This window comes from Argentina anserina, chromosome 2 (genome assembly GCF_933775445.1).
Source record: "Argentina anserina chromosome 2, drPotAnse1.1, whole genome shotgun sequence".
Lineage (NCBI taxonomy): Eukaryota > Viridiplantae > Streptophyta > Magnoliopsida > Rosales > Rosaceae > Argentina > Argentina anserina.
In genome coordinates this window covers 22,252,369-22,272,805 of record NC_065873.1, presented here as the reverse complement: position 1 = coordinate 22,272,805, position 20,437 = coordinate 22,252,369, and the positions used below count along the sequence as shown (strand labels likewise).

The 20,437-nt window shown below is 40.2% G+C and overlaps 1 protein-coding gene across 1 annotated transcript; it reads left to right on the top strand.

Moving 5' to 3' along the window:
• The first annotated feature begins 11,102 nt into the window (after positions 1-11,102).
• On the top strand, positions 11,103-15,917 carry LOC126784568 (phosphatidylinositol 4-phosphate 5-kinase 1-like). Its single transcript, XM_050510034.1, has 8 exons — positions 11,103-12,479; positions 12,554-12,718; positions 12,895-13,060; positions 13,248-13,358; positions 13,451-13,644; positions 13,736-13,866; positions 13,946-14,039; positions 14,723-15,917. The coding sequence occupies exons 1-8, from the start codon at positions 11,356-11,358 to the stop codon at positions 15,033-15,035; spliced, it is 2,298 nt and encodes a 765-aa protein (XP_050365991.1). The 5' UTR covers positions 11,103-11,355; the 3' UTR covers positions 15,036-15,917.
• Positions 15,918-20,437: the final 4,520 nt, after the last annotated feature.

The following is a 20,437-nucleotide window of genomic DNA, read 5'->3' as shown; positions in this document are numbered from 1 at the left end:
AGATCACATCATAAGTGTGGTCCGGAATCATAATCAACGAAGCAGAGAACTCTCTACTTCCAATCAATATAGGACAAGCTTTGCAGATTGTCTCTAACTCAATGACACTCCAATGGATGAAGTGACACATAAGGCGTCCCCGAGAGGTGTAGGAATCAATCCTAGCATCTCCACTACTGAACTAGCAATGAATGAATGCGATGCTCCCGTATCAAACAACACTCTAGCAAGGTAGTCAAAAAGTGATAATGTACCTTCCACCCCTGTGTCTCGCTGACCCACTGCGAACACTCTAGCTTGGCCCGCTGGTAGCTCTCTCTGCGGCCGTTCCTGTCTACCCGGAAGTGGTCGGGTACAATCTCGAGCTATGTGCCCCACTTGCCCGCACCGGTAGCAGCCTGCTCTCTTCGGTTTCGGACATGCTGAGGCGTAATGTCCCATCTCATTGCAGCTATAACACCTCACTGCTGCTAATGGTCTGACTGGTGCTGCTCGGATAGCTAGGGGTGGCGCCCTTGTCGGGGCCTGATAGTGGGGTCTTGGCCTCTTCCATGACCTATCCTTCGGCCCTGAGTGCTCGTTGCCTGTGTAGACTGCCTTGTCTTTCCCCTTTGCATCTCTGTTCCCCACATCACCTGTTTGAGTCTTCTCTGCTTGCTCCAAACTCATAGCACTCTCAAATATCTGCTCCCGTGAAGTCAGGCAAAGGACTGATATCATGGTCTTGTACTCTTGTTTCAGCCCACGTAGATACTTCTGAGCTAAAGCAATCGTACCCATAGGCCTGACATACCGATACAGTTGCGAGAATCGAGCATCATACTCTCTAATGGTCATGTCTCCCTGTACCAATGCCAGAAACTCCAACTCTAAGTCCTCCTGTACTGAGGCTGGAAAATACTTCTCTCGGAATATGGTGGTGAAACCTCCCCATGTGAATGTAGACACATCCACAGTCTGTCTCATGCTCTTCCACCAATCTAGAGCATCGCCCTTGAGAAAGAATGTAGCTATCTTTCTCTTCTCAATCTCTGTGCACTCTATCATCTCAAAATACGTCTCCATACCCTCGATCCAATGGTCAGCTACCATATGATCTAGTCCCCCATGAAAGGTCGGGGCTGACAGTGCACTAATATCCTTGATCAGCTTCAACACTCGACCGTCATCTCTAACCGCAGGAGCTGGCTCAACCTGCTCCTCCTGTGGAGCTGCCTCCTCATAGAGGTTCTCCACGTTGCGGACTCGACCTGTGGCCCTACCTCGACCTCGGCCTACCTGCTCTACCTGTGGAGCAGCCTCCTCATAAAGGTTCTCCACGTTGCGGACTCGGCCTGTGGTCCTACCTCGACCTCGGCCTCTCGCCCGTCCTCGGCCCTTATCAGCGTTCATCACCTTCAAACAACGAAACACTTAGTCAATACTTGTGAAATCTTCGAATTCAACTAAAACAGATTCAATAGGTATTAACATGAAATTTCAGGATAAGATCAATCATCGAAGTATCATCACGATACTTCTCGGAGGACCAAACCATTAGGTATGGCTCCTAAAACACTCTCGCGTACCCAACGACATATCAATACCGGGGAGTATGTGATGGGAGCCCGCCTGCAGTCGGATCATCGCTCCCGGATGGTATTGATAATCGCCAAATACGCACTTAGGCTCTGATACCAACTGTAACGACCCCGAAATTTCGAGCTTAAAAACTCAAAGTTTCTAAAGTCGTTAACCACAAAATAATCTCAAATAAATCGAAATCATTTAAGTGTTACAGCGGATCAATTCTGAGTTCTCAATACAACTCAGACAACCAATTATTACAACCCAATTTATAATCCATACATAAAATGGAAATGTAATAATCCTCACAAATCACTCACAAATCTCGAAAATGAAATTACACAAATCCTCACACACAAATCCATGCTAAAATCTCACCACAAGTAGGATCCGAACAACTTCGAGCCTCTGTAGTCGACACTCAACCTCCACTAAACAGCACTTGCGGAATTATCCCCTACACTATCGAATTGGTGCACCGGGATTGTAAACACAAACCCGGTAAGCTTATAGCTCGTATGAGTAAAAATCAAAATATAATTCGCATATCAAAATATACGAAAGATCACAAACAACAAATATAAATGCCCCCATGAGCCAATGGTCAGCCCATCTGGTTGACCCAAAGAAATATGAAATAAAAAGCTCATGAGGAAATTAAGTAACCCTTCTGGTTACCCAATGCATTTATAATACGGGTACCAAGAACGCTGGTACACATCTGTTACCCCTCTCGTAATACACCGTTGATATTGGATAGCCACCCGCTACCCAACATCCAAAATACACCGAGTACCCATGAGCAGATAACCACCCGTTACCTCGCATGCAGTACTAAGGCAGACAGACTAGAGCTCTAACTGTATCGTAACTTTCGCCCGGCCAAAGGCTAGGTTCCGACTTGCCAAACACGTACAATAATCTCACATCATATTGTACCAAAAATCAGGTCCGAAGACAATTCACATTTTAACAATCTCAATGTTAAAAGTCACGTACAATAATCACACATCATATTGTACCACACATCACGTCCGAAGACAAATCACAATTTTTAACATTCTCCGTGATAAATCATGTACAATAATCACTCATCATATTGTACGTTTTAAAACTTTCACGATATCACCACAATAAAAATCATAACAGTATATTATATAGCAAACTATATATATTCGTATTTATTACCATTTATACAATATATACATAGTCCACTATATCCTATACATGTCATATTTCATAAACACCTGAAGAATTACGTACAATATTCTCACATCATATTGTACCATTCAAATCACATACTCATGCAAAATTTTCCGTCACCGAAATGACTATTGTTAATGAATTAATAACAGTACGTAATTTAATGAACTATATATATATATGTACTTATTACCATTATACGGTATATATGTAGTCCACTAAATTATATACATGTTGTAATTCATTTGATAAACACACTTGCAAAAATGTTGAATCACCACGAGGGTAGATTCGTAATTCAGTGAGATTTTACTCACCTTAACGACTCGAGCGTAATTCCACAATTCCCGATGATAATTCCTTTTCTTGATTTAACGATCACCTTGAAAAGATAAGAAAAGAATTTAGAATCGTTTCGTAAACCTTTAAATGCCGAACAGTAATAATCGATTACTGTTCAGCAATTTTCGGTTTCACGAAGTTACTGTTCACTGTTCATTATTCACGGTTACTGTACACTACTCAATTAATACGTATTTCTGTACGTATAAATAATATATACGTATTTCTGTACATATAATTATTATATACGTATTTCTGTACGTATAAATAATATATATGTATTTCTGTACGTATAATTATTAATACGTATTTCTGTATGTATAAATATTAATACGTATTTCTGTACGTATAAATATTAATACGTATTTCTGTACGTATACGTACGATTTAAATGTAAATACAAATTCAGTAAATAAAATTTACTAAATTACCCTTTACAAAATTACTTTTTTACATTTACTGAAAGTAATTTATAATTACATTTACCGAAGGTAAAATTTAATTACATTTACCGTAGTAAAATTTAATTACATTTACCGTAGTAAATAAAATTTACATTTAAGTAAATTACCAAAATACCCCTATCGGAAAACATTTTCACACCGCCGCACGTGGCGGCGCGTGGGGTACACGCGCCACCTCCGGCCGGCAGCGCGTGGGGCCCACGCGCCGAGCCCAAAACCGGCGCGTGTGATGTCACCACCGTGCCCAAACTCTCCCCCTCCTCCCCCTCTTCCTTCCTCCGATCCTAGGCAGCCCTTACGCCACCCAACACCTCCACACGCGCCGCCTAGGGCGGCGGTATCCCTATCTCTCCTCCTCCTCCGATCCTCCATCAATTCACCTCTGATTCAAACCAATTTCACAACAACAATCAACAAAACCAAATAAAATCAAGCCCTCACCTAATCGACGTCTTGAGAGTGTCGGAGTCGATCGTGCTTGAGTCAAGACGAGGTGGGGTGCGGCGGTTGGTCCCCTCCGATTGTAGGTGACGACGCGTGATGCAGCGATGACCTCCGAGCTTGTCGATGCTCGTGGCAGTGAGGCACGGTGTGGGGGAACTCGGGGTTGCTTGCTGCGGAGCTCGCAAGGCCGTAGGGGCGGCGGTGCAAGCCACGATGGACAGGGGTGGAGATCGGTGAGGGAGATCGATTCGGAAGAGGGAGGAACCGAGAGAGAGAGAGAGAGAGAGAAAGAGAGAGAGAGAGAGAGAGAGAGAGAGAGAGAGGACTGAGGGAGGCGGGTGAGTGAGGGGTGAAAGGGTTTCCAATTATGGGAACCCTAGCTCCAAAACATTTCCTTTTATACCCCCTCCCAAAATCGGAAACTAACTTCCGTCGTTAATAACTTTCACGTACGTCGTCCGATTAGAACGCGTCACATACTCTCGAACTCGTATCGACGAGCTCTACAACTTTCGTGAAGGAAGTTTTCGCAACCGATCGACGGAATAAAAGTCGATATATACGTTGCGGAAACGTAATGTTTTTCAAATTAAACGTTCCGAGAACGTATCCGTCGCTCGTTTTATAACATCGCAACCAATCACATCCATTCTAATTAAATTTCACAATTTTAAAGAATTCAAATCCACTCAAATGTTGTTTGAAATTTAGGGTTATTACATATATATAGCTCACTTTCTTTATATTTCGTTGTTGACTATCTAAATCTTGAGGTTAGTTTTGAATAAAGTATAACATCAGCCACGGCGTACATTAACCATAATTACAATACAATACAAAACCCTATCTGAAATGTATGCCCTCAAACAATAAACTTCCTTTTGTCTTATATATACACTTGCGTTCTTCATTTTCGATATTTTTCTCAAATCCCACAAAGCGTACCACTCAAGTGAAAAGAGAGGTAATGTTTGGGATAATTGGGCAATATAGCACTATACCACTGCATGAGATAGATACATATACCCTATTTGGAAGCACGTAATTATAAAGGAGGGGAGGTGCCATGTAAGAGTGACTTGGTAATAGTGACTTTCTACTAAGCTATGAGTTGTATTCCAGAATTTATTACCCCAAGTTGGTTTGGTTTGTGGTTGCCAGACAAAAATTTGCAACTGAGGAAAGAGGAAGCTAGTTGGTTAACTTGGTTGAGCACTTCTCTCACTTCGGGACCAAAAACGACAATTGCAAATTTCTTAGTTGGTTTTGCCTGTACATAGTTACCAATCGATCACCCTCACTATTATATAGGAAGTCCCGACGGAATTCGAATATTACAGCTAGGAAAATTGGAACTGGTCGTGTTTAAGTTAGATGGTGTATATAGATTCTGGGTTTGGAGCCTGAATGACTTTCGACCAACTCTCCAAGATGCTAGTTTTAGCCGTTAGACCCATCATTTCACCAAGTAATCATCAACAATAAGTTGACTTCCTTGAATGAGAAGAATGAGCTTCATTCTTTAGCTCATGAGCCAAGAACCTCTAGGACGTTGGTTAGATTTGGTGCCCCTCGATCAGTTGTGCCTCGTTTGATTGAGCCCTTGGTATTTCATATCGATCTGTGCTAGCTTGAGTTGTATCGCATTCGGTAGATGATGTCCGGTTAGTTTCTATGTATCACAAACTTGAAACTCTCTAACTTGTTTTGCATGTGTGATGGATAAAACCTAGAAAATAAACATGTCACCAGTCACTACTCACTACGATGTTAAAGAGGATTGAGCAGAAAGCATCTATATGCACGTTTTTCGTCCATCACATCAGGTGGAAGGCATTTCATTGTTGACAAATTAGCAATACGGGCTCAATACAAAATACTTCATGGAACCATATTTTTTACCTTGATAATGTATTGTTTCTTCAGTTTTTAATAATCTCACCATAATAAGGTATTGTTTCTTCAGTTTTTCATAATCTCAGTTATTGATGAATCAATAATAATAGTGTAATACGTGGTGCTTTCTTCATAGATAAATACTAGTCTGAGTTGTTATATTGTACCTATGAAAAGTGTGTGTGTGTGTGTGTTTAGACATGGTGACCTGCAATTTATATTCTATAATCTATATTGTATATAGTGCCGGAGAACATTTTGGTTGTGGCAGGCAGGTCTCACACAATATTCTTAAATTGAGCTTTCAGTGGTCCAATTCCAATATATGATCATATCATCTGTTGTTGTTTTTAACTGTGAGAGAGGTGCATGCATATATCAAAGTATCAAACAAGAAGCCCTTGAGCTCGATCTTTCAATGTTTGGTTGCCACTCAAATGCGTGCCTCTCTCTCCCTCTACCTCGTCTACGTCTCATTATCTCCTCCAAGATTCCTTGCAGGTTGATTTAGGGTTTCTCATAGATTTATCACAGCTCAACTACTCGATGTCAGCTGGTGTTTCGTAGTCATTTTAATCTCAATGACTCAATGTATATATGAGACGTATATATATATTTATATACATAAATATATAAGTGGATGGGGATGAGATTACATCTATATTAATGTTTTAGCATTTGACAGATAAACAACTTAATGAATCGAACCCTGGAAACCATAATTCAAAATCTTGCAGCAATGTAGATATGTAGTTAAATAGATATATAGTTATAAATACTTAAATACGTACGATCACACAGATAAGACTGGGATACTAGAATTCTGCATTATTGGGTTGCTGCATATCCAAATTTTGACTGGTGATTGATAAGAGGAGAGAATGTATTTAATTAATTAGTTGCTCTATTAATTATTGTTCATATAATTGGTGATCGATCACTTAATTATTATTTCATTGGTGGTAGGCAACATGTTCGATGTTTCCATTAAATAACTCGAAGGAGCAATCAAAATCTTCAAAGCTCAATTTTTATACAGTAGATCATGGCAAATCACTTACTAAACCATGACAGGTTCTTAATAATATCATTAATAGGGATTAAGAAGAAAACAGAGACTTAAGCTCATGTAGAAAGTCGTCGAGACACATTGTATTATTATGGGGGGAGGCAACAATTAGCAACTTTCTTAAAATATCAGATATGATATATATTCCTATTTTGGTAGATTTCGTGTTTGATTTAAATTTGATGGTTCAGTAGTTTGTGGTACGTGACTAGCTGGAAACAGTATACAAAATATATACGAGCCTCTCTCAATTTGGCGCCATATCAAAGAAAAGATCAAGACATTGAAATAATTAAGTTTGTTTCTGTCATGAAGGTGTAATTTTTAATTTTATCTGTTTGAATTCATAGTGTCTACAAATGGAACGTGGAATGATTAAGATTATCGTAACAAATTACAATACGAAAGAATCAACAAACAAAAAAGCATAATAATCACACATCGTTTTTCCGTTGATGGAAGGATCGATCGATGGTGATCTTAACATATTCTCACTATCTATGGTACTCAAACTTGGTTGTTCTATGGTTGCGATTTATTAAATCAAGTGATCCATACAATTCACAAGCCTCAAATGTAGTGAGGTTCCACCAGGAATTCCAAATCGATCATAATCCATCCATTACTCAAGACTGAAAATCTGAAATAATAAAAGACCGATCGATGTCGATGAAGCTATCAACCTAAAATACATAATCACTGCATTGTCGTCGAGAGACGTACGTATACTGAGAAAAACGTACAAGTTCAAAATCCTAATGGCATGGTGCACGATAATGCTATTTGTAGATCAAGGTGGCCATGGTTATCCAATTAAATCACTCTCACGCACGTAATCAGCCGCCTAATAATCAAACATGTACCATGGCTAATCAATAACATCCCATAGCTAGTACGTAGATCAAATCTTGTCGTGTTCAACTTTGATCGAACAATTTGGTAAAAATTGAAATCAATTGGCGGTGGTTAAGTAGTACTGGGTTGAAATTGAATTGTATAGAGAAATATAACAGCTAGCTTTATTGCTTACCCCATATATCATCAAGACCTGGGGCCTCGTTATTTAGATCGATCACGAAAAGAGGTAAGGTAATGTTTACTGATCATGCATGATTCGAATTGATAGGATTCACACATATGCTTTTGCAAAGGAACAATAAGATCGACCATGATTAATTGATTATCCAGAACATGCAGAAAGGCCGCTCATATCAGTGAACCTATTTATTTCCTTTCTGTAATCTGTAGCCTCCAAATCTACTATTGTACTCGATTATGGGTTGTTCTACAAAACTGTAAAAGCTAGGGTTGATCTACCTAATAATGCCTAAACTCTTCTTTATTTCAGAAATTAATGTGTACTTCGTGCTAAGAACATGAGCTACCCTCGATGTTAGAACGTAAGCACGGAGTATGGACCAAACCATTTCGCGACGTCATTGCGATGTAATCAAAATTGGTAATTGATCGAGTCTAATACAAGGTGTGGAAGAACCCTATGTGGACGTCATGAAAGTACCGTATGTAGTTTAATTTTCTTTAAGTTATGTCGTCAATGATCCAAATTAGTCTCAAATATATGGTTTTGATAGGCTATATGTCATGGATCTAAGTTGGAAGCTGGAACAACATCCATGCACAACTGAAAAAAAAAAACCATTATTTTATGAAGGTTAGGTTAACGCTCGATTACAAAGTAAAATTTTAAAGAAGTCGCATCATAACAATGATAATTGTAAAAAAAAATTATATGGTGAGTTCTCGTGAGTTTGTAAGACAAAGATAATACAATTCATATCTGAGAAATGCTAAATAAGATCTTTAAAGGGGCTATATGAAGTCAAAGAAATAGAAAAATCTAACATCAACATTTTGAAAGCCTGTTCTTATTTATGGATTACGAAAGAGAAAGGCCAAGTACCATGGATGTGTAAGAACAACGTCCATGCAAACACAATGTACACATTCTAATCATCAAAGCTTGTTAATCAGATCTTCTAGTCATCTAAACAATTAACTTCTAAGTAAGTTTGAGTAAACTAAAAACAGTAACTTCGATCACAATCATCATCATCATTCACACAGTAGAAGGTTGGTGTTTGGAAAATGAAATGCCATCATAATAAACAAGCCAGATCGATTCAGATGAGAATGAGAATGACCTTTACTCTATATATTCATTCATTTTGTACCAGGTTTGGGTTTCCTATTCTTGTTTTGTAATCGGACAAACTCACTACTTGAAATTGGTCCAAATGGGCCACACGTGCCACAATACCTGTCTATGGCTTTTGTATGATTGTTCACTGTGTACCACGTCACCATTTCCGAAGCTCTATTTGCACATACAGATTCATCTTTTCCCCTTTTGACTAGGGTTAGTTTTCAAACATGGTACCAATCATTCTTTTTTAAATAGTGCATGTAATCCCAATACGAACATGCTAGAATTAGAACGAAAAATAAATTGGTCTAATCCCAATACCAAGTTGTGAGTCAAATATGTGCCCAACAATCTCAAATATATTATATCATTCGACATATCTACATGTCCAACACTACATGTCCAATATCTACATGTATCGAAAATAAAAGTCGAAAGTGTTATTATTGAGATCATCTCTGATTAAAGAATATGGTGTCTAACACAGATTACACTGTTTGCTAAGAGCTATGACTTCTTTAATTTATATATCAATGTGTTTAAAAAATTGATTCATCTCGCTTCAAGATTTAATATAACAAGAAATGCACTATTCACACAATCTCTAATGAATTTGACTATGTTCAACATTTAAAAACACCGATTAATATCATGACACACGTATGTATATAATTTCAAAAATTATGTTGCCCATAATAAATTTTCTTGACCATTCTAAAAAAAAATACGTTGTCCCAACTCGGAGAAGAAGGTTTCTCAAGAGTGCTAGTTAACATGCCCAAAACTTCCATCAGCTTAGATATCATTAATTTATTTGGACCAGCATATATGCTGCACCACAAACCCTCAAAAAAATATAACCTCATAAGAAGAATATGATCCATCTTCTACATTATTGAATCCTTATTACACATTTGACAATCTCCAGTCCACCTGGATTTGGTAACAAACTACAAACCCTAATACTAAATTCCATATGTCTCTCGCAATCAAAAACATCGTTTTCCATTCTTATAGTTGAAAGCGAGACACCCAAATGCTATAATACGACCATTATAGTTCATCATCTACCAAAATAAATAATAAAATCCCAACAATAATAATTAAAATGACAGTACAGGAAATTAGATATCGAGATATATTCTTCCGAAAACAACCGCAACAACCAATCTCTTGCATCAATAATAACCCAATCAACCAACCACCAAAAAAGGAAAAACAATTAAAAGAAAATTTAATATTTCTAAAAGGAAGGAACGTCCATTAATAGCGATAATTATAACGTAGCCACAATCTTAGCCTTGAAACAGGTCGAAGCCCCAAAACGGTTCGTTTCATTCTCAGAAGCCCAACCAGGGAAAAACCGTGGACGTGTCGACCGGGACCACCAAACAAAACCGTAATAAAAGGAAAACGAGAGGGTGACAATCGTAATTACGTGACCAGAATCGCTGGAAAAGACAAGGGCGATTCGGATTACGTGGTGGAAATTACAAAATCTACCCCTACGCCTCTGTCATCAGCCTTGGTTGCTCCCCCCCCCTCTATTCCTAGTTGCTTCCGTCACGTCACGACACGACACCAATCGGCGTACCAACAGAGGGACGGGAATTCAAACGGTACCGCACCCGTGGGGGCAAAATCGTCCTTACATTACCACACCGGCTGAGCTGGACCAATGAGATAATTCCGGGCGCCAAAAGCTCAGCATCGCTTCCCAATGCAAAAGCCGGCTCTCATCAATATACCGGTTAAACCGGTTCCCTGATATTTAAAGAAAAGAAAGTAGTGTAAAAATTTAGAAACTCTCACTCTAGGACGGGAATGAATGAGATAAGGAGTGAGAGTGTGGTGTTTCTCTCTCTAAAAAGAGTCTAGAGCCTCTCTATCCTTTTCTCGGCTCTTGCACACCTTGTGTTGGCTCGTGGATTCCCACCTATTTCCCCAAACGCAAAGCACTAAAGAGAAAGAAAGAAGGCAAACAGCTACAGCAAGCCAGGCCAGAGAGAGCAACCAATTTTAATTTCCGTTTCACTCCTCTTTTCCTTTCCATTCTCAAATGCTCGCCGGGTTCACTTCCCCGGCGAACTACTTCCTCCCCAGACCGGCCTGAATGCCGTTATTCTTTCATTGAGTGTTGTCATATTTGAGTTTGTTGTTGGGAGTAGATACAAGGGAGTGTCGGTGTGGCTATATGCGAGGTGAAAATGCCTGAGGCGGCACTGCTATGTGAGTCCTCTCCCAGCGACGTGGTGCTCTGCGCGAAGAAGAAAAGGTCAGGCGAAGACGACTCGCCGCCGCAGCTGGTGGTCGCGGCGCCCGCGCTGTCGATAGGCCGGAACCGATCTCAGGCCGGCACTCGCCGCGTCACTCCTACGACGACGGGGGAGTCGAGCACGGAGAGGTTTCTGCCGAACGGGGATCTCTACATCGGGAGCTTCGCCGGGTCGGCGCCGAACGGATCCGGCAAGTATCTGTGGACGGACGGCTGCATGTACGAGGGGGAGTGGCGGAAGGGGAAGGCCTCCGGGAAGGGGAAGTTCTCGTGGCCGTCGGGCGCCACTTACGAGGGGGAGTTCAAGTCGGGTCGGATGGAAGGGTTCGGGACGTTTGTCGGATCCGACGGCGACACCTACCGCGGGTCGTGGTCGGCGGATCGGAAGCACGGGATGGGCCAGAAGCGCTACGCCAACGGCGACTTCTACGAGGGATCGTGGAAGAGGAACCTCCAGGACGGCCAGGGGAGGTACGTGTGGCAGAACGGCAACGAGTACGTCGGCGAGTGGAAGTCCGGCGTCATTTCGGGCCGGGGCGTGTTGATTTGGGCCAATGGAAACAAGTACGACGGCCAGTGGGAAAACGGCGTCCCCAAAGGTAACGGAATATTCACATGGCCTGACGGCAGCTGCTACGTCGGGTGCTGGAACAAGGATTTGAAGATACAGCAACTCAACGGCACGTTTTATCCGGCTAACGGCGGGAAGGAGCAGAGCTTTGAGAACATTGGGCCGTTTGCGGCGGAGAATCTGACGATTACGATGAGGAAGAGGTCGTCGGTGGACGGAGGTAGGGGGAGCTTGGCGGAGAGGACATTCCCGAGGATTTGTATATGGGAGAGTGATGGTGAAGCTGGGGATATTACTTGTGATATTATCGATAATGTGGAAGCTTCTATGTTCTACCGGAACGGGACTGCTTTCGATCGGGACTCGCTTATGCAGTTCAAGAGGAGCCCCTGCTGCTTCTCCGGCGAGCCCAAGAAACCGGGGATGCCGATCTCCAAAGGGCATAAGAATTACGACTTGATGCTCAACCTTCAGCTGGGTATTAGGTGAGCTTTGTGAGCTTTTGGTTGTGTGCTTTTTTGTTTGTTGGGTAGTGTTTGATTCATCGTGCGACTTTCAGGTACTCTATAGGGAAGCATGCTTCCATTGTGAGGGAGCTGAAACCCAGTGATTTTGACCCGAAGGAGAAATTCTGGACGAGGTTTCCGCCGGAGGGATCCAGCAAAACCCCGCCGCATCAATCTTTCGAGTTTAGGTGGAAGGACTACTGCCCTATGGTTTTCAGGTGTGTTGAACTGTTTCCTTTATTGTTGGATGATCATATTTATTTAATCGGAAACCAGGGGCTGTACATTTTAGCAAGCATCGGGTGCTGAATTACAGTCATCCTGCAAGTGTTTGCGTCTTGTTTGCTGTGATCTTCCATCTGTTTCTGTTACTGATTCGCTTTGGGTTTTTCAGGCGACTGCGGGAGCTTTTCCAGGTGGATCCTGCGGACTACATGTTGGCTATTTGTGGGAATGATGCTCTTAGGGAGCTTTCTTCTCCAGGGAAGAGCGGCAGCTTCTTTTACCTGACTCAGGATGATAGATTCATGATTAAGACAGTCAAAAAATCAGAAGTCAAGGTTAGTTGCTACCTGTTTTGACCTTTGTCTTCTTAACTCTCACTTTTCTAGAAACAAAAGAACATCTGTCTTGCACATTTAGCGGTTTGCAATTTGTTTGTTTCTTATATTCCACGTTATTTGCCTGATTAGGCAGCAGTTTAAAGGTGATAACTGCTTGAATGACCCTATTGTATTTTGTTCGCAGGTGCTAATAAGGATGCTTCCAAGTTATTATAGACACATGTCGCGGTATGAAAATTCTCTTGTGACTAAATTCTACGGGGTGCATTGTGTCAAACCTGTTGGCGGACAGAAGGTATATGTTATGTGGACTAATTTAGCATGGTTCTTTATTAATGTCTTCGTCAGGAATGGTACCTAACCAGTTGTTGTTTCACTGGAAATCAGACAAGGTTTATAGTGATGGGCAATTTGTTCTGCTCAGAGTATAGAATACATAGACGATTTGACCTGAAAGGATCTTCCCATGGTAGAACAACTGATAAGCCCGAGGGGGAGATTGATGAAATCACAACCCTGAAGGACCTTGATCTCAATTTCGTGTTTCGCCTGCAAGGAAAATGGTACCAGGAGCTAATGAGGTAAGTCGCATTCCATTAACTAAATTTTACGTGGTTGCTTCTTGCTCTTTGTTATTGGTGCTTGACGGTAACTTGGTTAAATTATTGGCAGGCAAATTGATCTTGATTGTGAATTCTTGGAAGCGGAGAGAATCATGGATTACAGTCTTCTGGTTGGTCTTCACTTCTATGATGGCAATACATATGACAAGATGGCGCTGTCACCTTTTCTCTTGCGCTCTGGTAATTGACCGTATCTTAGTGTGTAGCTTTATATGGATCATTGTATCATTTGAATTCTAAATGTTTATGTGACTTGCAGGCCAAAAGGATTCTTTTCAGAATGAGAAGTTTATGCGCGGTTGTCGGTTCCTCGAAGCTGAGCTGCAAGACATGGATCGAGTTTTGTCCGGCAGGTATAGGTTTTTAATAATTCAATTTGTGATATTTTCTTGTGAGCTTACTGCCAAGGTTTTCCATGGTCTGGGTTTAACCAAGTATTTATAGAACATAATGTGGTTGAGCATCGTCGTTTTGGATTTGATGGGTGGGATAATCATTCTTTAATGGATATGGATGTCTTGGTGATAATCGGGGGTTGGTTTGCCTTGGTGTTTATGGGTGGGGTATCCATTGGGCAATAGTTGTTTGTGGGACATATGAAGGATATCCCAATAATTGCCTCACTAACCCAGTTTTATGACTTTTATCTGTATTTTGCGACTGAAGTCCCGAGGAATCTATTACCATGGTTTGAACAGTCATGGCATTACTACTTCACTGGCAATAGTTAAAATTAAGAAAGGATTTTAATCAGTAAATTTTAAATATAGATGTAGACATGTAGTGTTTTACCAGTATCTCATTGTCTCCTGATGTGGGAAATAGCACGAAGCTACAAGGCTCTTGCATTTGTTCCCTTTTTAGGAATCAACAGAAGATGTCATAGAATCATGTAATGTGGTGGTTTTGAGATGCATATTTTATTTTGAATAGCCTGCATTTAGTTTTCTAATCTAGTGGGAGATCGATTTACATCTCCTGGAAGTTGAACTACATAATTTACATTGATATTAACCTATGTTCTTCTCCCTATCAGGAAGCCACGGATCTGTTTAGGGGCCAACATGCCTGCAAGAGCAGAGCGGATGGCTCGAAGGAGTGACTTCGATCGGTACTACACCCCTGGTGGGTTCAGTCATTTGACCCCTGCACGCAGTGGTGAAGTCTATGATGTAGTACTTTACTTCGGGGTAATAGACATTTTACAAGACTACGATATCAGCAAGAAGTTAGAGCATGCTTATAAATCCTTGCAAGTTGACCCAATTTCAATATCAGCTGTGGATCCTAAGCTTTACTCCAAGAGGTTTCGGGATTTCATTGGAAGAATTTTCGTTGAAGACAGGTAGTCACAAAATGGCACATAGCAAGTGGAAACGAGCGCTGATGCATTAACAATATTTTTATTCCAGAAGAAAGCTCAAGAGCAGCTCAGAGAGTGACCTGAGTCGGGGTTCAGAGACTGAACCAATGCAACTGTGGTGAAACCTCAAAGCTCGGTGGTGGTGGTGGTGGTTTGTCGTCGGGGATCCCTATGGCTGAATTTTGAAGACACAGCCAAGGTGTTTTGGCTCTGGCAGGGGGTGGGTGCTTGTACATTCTTCGAGGTTAGAGAGGAAAGGTTTAAGGTTATAGGGGTTCTGGGTTTTCTTTCTTTTAATTTATTTCTTCCTTTAGGTGAAATTTTTGTGGTATCAAGGAATGTGAAGATTTGAAAGATAGGTATAGGGAACAGATGAATATGTTTCCCAGAGAGAAGATTCAAAAAAGAAAAAAAGAATGGGGGAGGAGACTTGGAATAACAAAAAGTGTACAGGTTTATAGAAAATGGTTGGGTAGCTTATGGAATTCAATGGATTTTTATGTGATATTTTGAACAAGAAAAGGGAAAGGAAATGTTTGAATCAGCAGGGAGAGTGACCCTACAGGAATCTCTCTCTCTCTCTCTGTTAGACTCTCTTTGCTCCTTTAATCAGATGTTTTGATATAAAATGGTGTTTGCAATGGTCAGTGCTTTGCCTTTTGCAGCGAAAGGGCGAAGAGAGAAGATAGAAGTAGGTTTTTGTTTTGTTCAAGTCCTTATAGACCCCAAGAGAAGATGCATCAAAAGCAGAGAAAGCAAGAGAAAGATGCGCTGGTGTTTCTTGTTTTTGCCTACTTTGTTTACTGGCTTTGCTTCCTTTCCATCTACCACTGTTTTCCCTCTGAATGAAAGAAAGAAATTTCTGAATGGATTTTGATGTCTATGTTTTCACTTTGAAATTCAATTCTGAACTAGAGAGAAACCTTTCAGAGTGACTTGTTTTCAAGAGAGGGTGAAACAGTTGTTGCAGAGGGAGGAAATAGTTGCCCACATCAAATGAGGGAAGTGGTAGGCAGCGAATGACCATTGAGGCATTTTGACCCGGCAGGTGGTTGGCACTTTCTATTCCAAGAGAAGCAAGAGACGCTCCCATGAGATGAATCCAAGGACTCTGATTCCAAACAACAGTTCTTACTGAGGAAATTATATAGTTACATAACAAGTAGCGAAATCAAATATATATAATGCAGTAGGAATTGAGGGCATTGGGAATCGGGCGGGTGCTTTTGCAGAAGCACAGGTCAAAGTTACGGTTCAGAGAGGGAAAGAAATAAGAGAGGGAAGGGTCGAAACAGTGGTAGAGTTTTGTGTCTCTTTTTTGACCACTGCCCTTTTCGGGACCAACTCATGTCACTGTTAGACCCAAAGCCGAGACTTCACTGTTAGTGCCATTGCTACCATGGGGTCGCTATGATCATCAAGCCCCATTTGAATGAGTGATCTTCATCAATCACGATCTTCACCTCAATAGTGAATTCGGAATGTTCTGTCTTCTCCCCGGAATTCAGAGTCGGAAGCTGTTGGATTAGCTCAATGTATGAGATCACTCGTGACTCGTGAGGGTGTTAGATGCAAAAGTCAGAGTGATCAAGCTTGATACGTTACAAACTTCAAGAGATTAGGGTAATGAATGTACCAAACGGTTGAAGTAATCATATCTACCTTTTCCTGGATTTCTTGAATCCGTAGTTGAAAAATGTATAGTAAATTTGGCAAGGTTTTAACAGTGTTGCATAGAAAGTCTTAATCAAATTTTATATGCATTGTTATTGAGGAAAGGTTGCAAAAGAGAGAAACCTAGCACGAGCCTAGATCCAAGTATCAAAAAACCTACTTTGAGGTTTGAGGATATGGGCGTCAAAATGGTTGGGAGTACAAGGGACATGAAACTCATTTCATGTGTGGTTCACCGTTCACGTGAGCCTTAAGTACATGAATATCATTAATAAAAAAAACTCTAGTATCTTGACATCGTGTGTATTTTTGATCTTATACTAGTTTATATAAGTCATTCGGTTCATTTTTAACAATAATTTTAAGAATCCTAATCGATCATGTACTATTACAAAGTTTTTATCTCATCTCTTCAAGCAAGAAAACATATTTTCAGGTTTTGACCTTTAGTGAGTTATTTATAATAATCGATTAGTTTATATAACTGAAGGTTAAAACACTATGTCTCCAAGTTTGATATAATGGAGCCATGGTTGCAACATTCTGCTTACAAAATGGAGTACCAGCAAGTAACTTATTAGGTCCTTGTCTCTCCACCTTTCTTCTCCCTTTGAAGATAATATAGATAGGGGGCAATAGGCATCAAGACTTGGTTAAAGTGCAAATTAGAAGGGTAGCCAACCTAAATATGTCACACACTTGTTTTATTTGGCTTGCTCCAAACATTGTAAAACTAAGTCAGCCGTCCCGCCTGTAAAGGACTTGGCCATTCTTAAATTGGTTTGAACAAAATGGTATGTTATTGCCAATTTTTTTCTGCTTCTGTTTGTGTTCCATTCCCTTATTATATTGGGTTAAGTTGACTACATGAGTAAAACCAATGACTTTCAACTTATTTGTTTTATAGTTCTGTAACAAAAAATGTTAACATAGTTTATGATTTTGTCAATCATTGGACCCAAAATATAAGTTTGTTAGACTGTAGGGAAATATTTTCTGGAAATGACCTTTGGTTTTTGCAATTCGTAGTCGTACTTGACCCCAATGTAAAGAGGTAGCATAGCCCTAATCTGGCCCTTTTGTACCTTGCAGAGTAAGGAACCCAGAAGTCAAGTCTCTTCCGTATAAGAAATAAAGAAATGTAGGTGATTTGGATCATAGTCTTCTTCATTCCCCAACTAGCTTATTATGGTTGACATGAAGTTAGAACTGCTATAAAAAACAGAGGTGTTTCGAGGTTTGTGGTACCAACCATGGCAGAGAGAGAGAGAGAGAGAGAGAGAGGGTTAGCAGGTTTAGGTTGATTAGCTAGCGGGCTGAGCTAGGTGGTGCCGGTGGAGAGTGGCTGCATGCCGAAAAAGCAAAACAAAAAACAAAAGAAAACCACGTTTAAAATCTTTGCTTTCTTTCCATCAACTCCAGCCTTTTATCACCTTGAAGAGATCGAAGAGTGAGTTGTGACTCAGTGACTAGCTGCAGCAGCAGTACGGACATTAGATCTCGTTCTGCAATGGGAGATCTTTTGTGATATCTCATCTAATGCTTTGTTGTTCTCGATCCATCTGCTTTCATTCTTTTTTCAAATTCAATGTTGGGGAACAGAGACGAATGAGATATTCATTAATGGCGATTGTACTCTGATGTTGGGGGTATTTCAGACCAACTCCACCCAGCCGGCCATTTCATGCATGCTGAAATATTGCTGATGCGGCTGTGACTTTTGATTTTCTTTCCTCAGTTAGCCCTAGCCAAACTCCCGGCCGCCCTTTGCTTTCATCACTACCATCAGTCATTAGACTTGTTCGGCATTCATTTACACTAGAGTTTATACTATCATCTTACTGTAATCTGTTACTACAATGTTGTTACTTACGTACAGCATAAACGGCCCGAAAATGATTTATTTTTCGGAACTTTTTATTAACTTGAAACATTTACTAATGCACTACAAAATAATGAGCTACAAGCACATATCAAATGTGGCTCAAGTTTGATTACTTTGATATGTGCATATTGCTCTCTTTTTTGTAGTGGTGTTCCTTAATAATGTATTCTCTCTAATTTTCAGGAAAGCTTATTATTAAAGTTTAACAGTGGAAAACAAAAGAGAGTATATAACCATAAAACTCCATTCCAAGCTCATGAAGTAAACACCCTAAAGAGAGACGAAAAATGGGTGCATTACTGGTGATCATCATATTTCATAATGACCTCCAAGAAAATTGGAGTTGGGGATAACATGCCCTAATACTGTAATTATTTTCCCTTAAATTCCAAAAAGATCCCCATGCCCTTTTTGATACGATACCATGACCTTCTCTTTATCCTCCATTTCTTGGCCTTTCTTCAAAACTAGTATAAATCAGTTAACAATTATAAGCTTCCATAGGAAGACTTGTGTTTCGCATCCTTGAAATGGTTAATTGCTTTGTTAAATGATAATGGTGCGGCCAAATGTCGGGAAAAAGCCACAGTCATTACCCACAAGATGAGGATTAGGCCTCTGTGGAGGGAGACAGCTCCACCTTCCATCTTCGATGTATATCTTCCTCTCCAATATCGGAATCCTTAATCATATACTTTTATCTTGTGCAGTTGTGCCTGCACTTAATACTACACTGTGATATGATTATTGCTTCATCCACCCAAGTCCCAACACGATGAAGAAGATCGACCATGGGGGCGTTGCCCACAGATATTATTCAAAGCTAGGGTGACCTCCTAATTATGCTGCTCTAGGGTTTTCCAAGCCGTTTTATAATCCTTATAGGTGTTGTGTGGCTAACAATCCCACATAAACGGGTCTAATAATGTCGATACTCTCTCTATTTTAGATGGAGTTCATGTATGAAGTTTTTCACAAAATGTCTCGACATTAGTGTGTGTGATAATAATCTTTATAAATCAACAATGATTTTTTGTTTTTTCCAATGTGAGATTCCAAATGATTCAAATCTAAATTAATCTATTTCCAACACTAAAATACATTGGTTTGGACACAATAATGGTATCTCCTCCTACGTACAATCAACAGATAATACTTCATGTAATTCGATGTCACCAATTTAAGGGATTAATCAGGCTGCAAATTATAACCAGCAGCAGTCGAAAGCAGAAAGCTAAGCTCAATTTACTCGATGCATATCGTTTGGGAATATTGAATACATCTACGAATAATATGAGTTTCGACATTTAAAAAAGCTCTTGTGGAGTGCATTAACCATTTGATTCGTTAGGTGCATGGTTGAACTAAATATACAAGAATTAAATGAGAAATGAATTTAGATAACTACGGAGGGAGATCATAGAAAATTAGGGTATAATTGAAGCGTGTTGAACTGTTGATGAAGGTGGATCTGAATTAGGTTGAAATTAAAGATTGAGGAATAATAGTTGAGATGGGCGGCTGTTAGCTAATTATTCGACGACGTGGTTAGCACCTCTGGGTTTGAATGGACATGAAAACGTGGTTTGCTCAATGTGATGTGATCATCAATTTTATGCAAACAGCTAAAGCCAACGCCTGTCTACATATTCAACTAAAACTCCATGAATGGCACGACAAATATTTATGATGAGAATTGGTGAATTGAAGAATGGGACATGTGCTATGTGGCCTCTTAAATTCTTTGATAAGAATAATGAAATTGTAAAGTAGTACTAGTGTGAAGTGTCTACTACAATAACAACTAGTTTGAAAGGAAAAGGATAATG

Coding starts and splice junctions, on each gene's coding strand:
- LOC126784568 (XM_050510034.1), top strand. CDS start 11,356: ATGCCTGAGGCGGCACTGCTATGTGAGTCCTCTCCCAGCGACGTGGTG. Junction 12,719..12,894: donor TACTGCCCTATGGTTTTCAG/GTGTGTTGAACT, acceptor TGGGTTTTTCAG/GCGACTGCGGGAGCTTTTCC. Junction 13,867..13,945: donor ACCTTTTCTCTTGCGCTCTG/GTAATTGACCGT, acceptor TGTGACTTGCAG/GCCAAAAGGATTCTTTTCAG.